Consider the following 1745-nt stretch of genomic DNA (forward strand, 5'->3'; position numbering starts at 1 on the left):
TTTTTTTTCAGAATGCCCTCATCCTAAGTTAAATCCTAAGTTAAAAAATAAAAATAAAACATAAAACATAAATAAATAAATAAAATTTAAATTTAAATTTAAAAATTAAGTGGGCCTAGGGGTGGCTTCGGCTACCCGAGATCGAACACCTCTTAATTTTGAATTTTGAATTTGAATTTTTTGAATTTTTTGTTTTAAACTTGGGATATGGGCATTTTGGGAAAAAAAAATCAAAATGGTCGAATTGCAACAATTTGGATGTTTGGGGGGGGGGGGGGGGGGTCAAGTGTCACTTTTTAAACATTGGAGGTGAAAGTGCAAATGGGTTGATAATTCATGGGGGTAAAATGTATTTTTCCCATAGAATAATGTGTGGAGTAGGATTTCAACTTAAGACCTCTGTTATGATATCATGTTATCTCGTATCACTTAGTTAATACTTTAAGACATATCATCCTCTGCTAATGTAACAGGAATGGGGTGGAATTGGTCAATTGTTTGGCATTGTCCTCCCCGGAAATCAAATCCCCAATTGGTTCACGTATCAATGTGAGGGACCCTCGGTACATTTTAAAGTACCTACTGCTGGTCCCATATTGAAAGAGTTCGGTGTACGTGTTGTCTTTGCATCACGTGTTCATGTATTCTCTTCATATAAAGGTAGCATGTCATTTATCAACCATACCAAGAATACTATTCTGATTGATTTGGCAGCAACAATTGGTGGCCCATTCCTTCCTGGAGATCACCTATTCCTACACGATCACCTATTCCTACGCAATATCGTTCGTACCAATGATTTTGAGGACGGTGATGAAGTAGAGGTTCTTGTAGATTGGGGGCCTGAAATCATTGTGAAGAAAATAGGGGTCTATCTAGTATATGAAAGGGTTGTTGATGGAAAAGATGAGGACCATGCCATTGTTGTCAGTGATGCTGACTATGACAATAACAATACAGAAAACAGATGCTCCTCTAAGAGAAAAATGAGATCTCCAAATATGATTGAGGATTCACAAACTATGATGAAAGAGAAAAAGCTCAAAAAGCTTGCTACAAAGGAAAATGAGTATTCTTTTGACTCTTTTGTGACGAGATCTCAAAAGTTTCAATTTGAGTGGTTGTAATATATATATATTCTTGTCTCACATGTATTGTATAATTATTGAAATATGTCATGCTTCCAAGTGATTGTCAATGCAAGTTTCCTCTATGGCCTCCATATGCCATCCATCATGCTAAATTCTCTTAGAAAATAATCTATGTATGTTACAAGCCACAATAAGAAAATCCTAACATAGGGGTGTCAAAATTACCAAAATATTCTTTAGGGGAAAATGCAGTTTACCCTCCTGAAGTTTCAAGGGTTTTTCAATTTTAACCCAAAAGTTCAAAAATTGGCAATCTGCCCCCCCTGAAGTTTCAAAAAATTGGCAATTTAAACCTTCCGTTACTAATTTTCATTAAATTGGATATAAAGTTTTTTTAAAAAAAAAAGCCTAAGGGTAATAATGTAATTTCATAGATTTCCGTCCATTTAGACAAAATAAATAAATAAACGAAGGGTTTAAATTGACAATTTTTGAAACTTCAGGGGGGTAGAATGCCAATTTTTGAACTTTGGGGTTAAAATTGAAAAACCCCTAAAACTTCAGGGGTAAATTGCCAATTTTTGAACTTTGGGGTTAAAATTGATAAACCCCTAAAACTTCAGGGGGTAAACTGCATTTTCTCCTATTCCTTAT

General features: G+C 34.8%; 1 protein-coding gene across 1 annotated transcript in view; it reads left to right on the forward strand.

Moving 5' to 3' along the window:
• LOC132190784 (disease resistance protein RUN1-like) overlaps positions 1–1127 on the forward strand; it is a 6321-nt gene extending 5194 nt beyond the window's left edge. Inside the window, exon 5 of the mRNA XM_059605828.1 lies at positions 474–1127. Coding sequence (XP_059461811.1) covers positions 474–1127 — 654 coding nt within the window. The remainder of the gene's footprint in view (positions 1–473) is intronic.
• Positions 1128–1745: the final 618 nt, after the last annotated feature.

The sequence above is a fragment of the Corylus avellana genome, chromosome ca8 (genome assembly GCF_901000735.1).
Source record: "Corylus avellana chromosome ca8, CavTom2PMs-1.0".
Taxonomy (NCBI): Eukaryota; Viridiplantae; Streptophyta; class Magnoliopsida; order Fagales; family Betulaceae; genus Corylus; species Corylus avellana.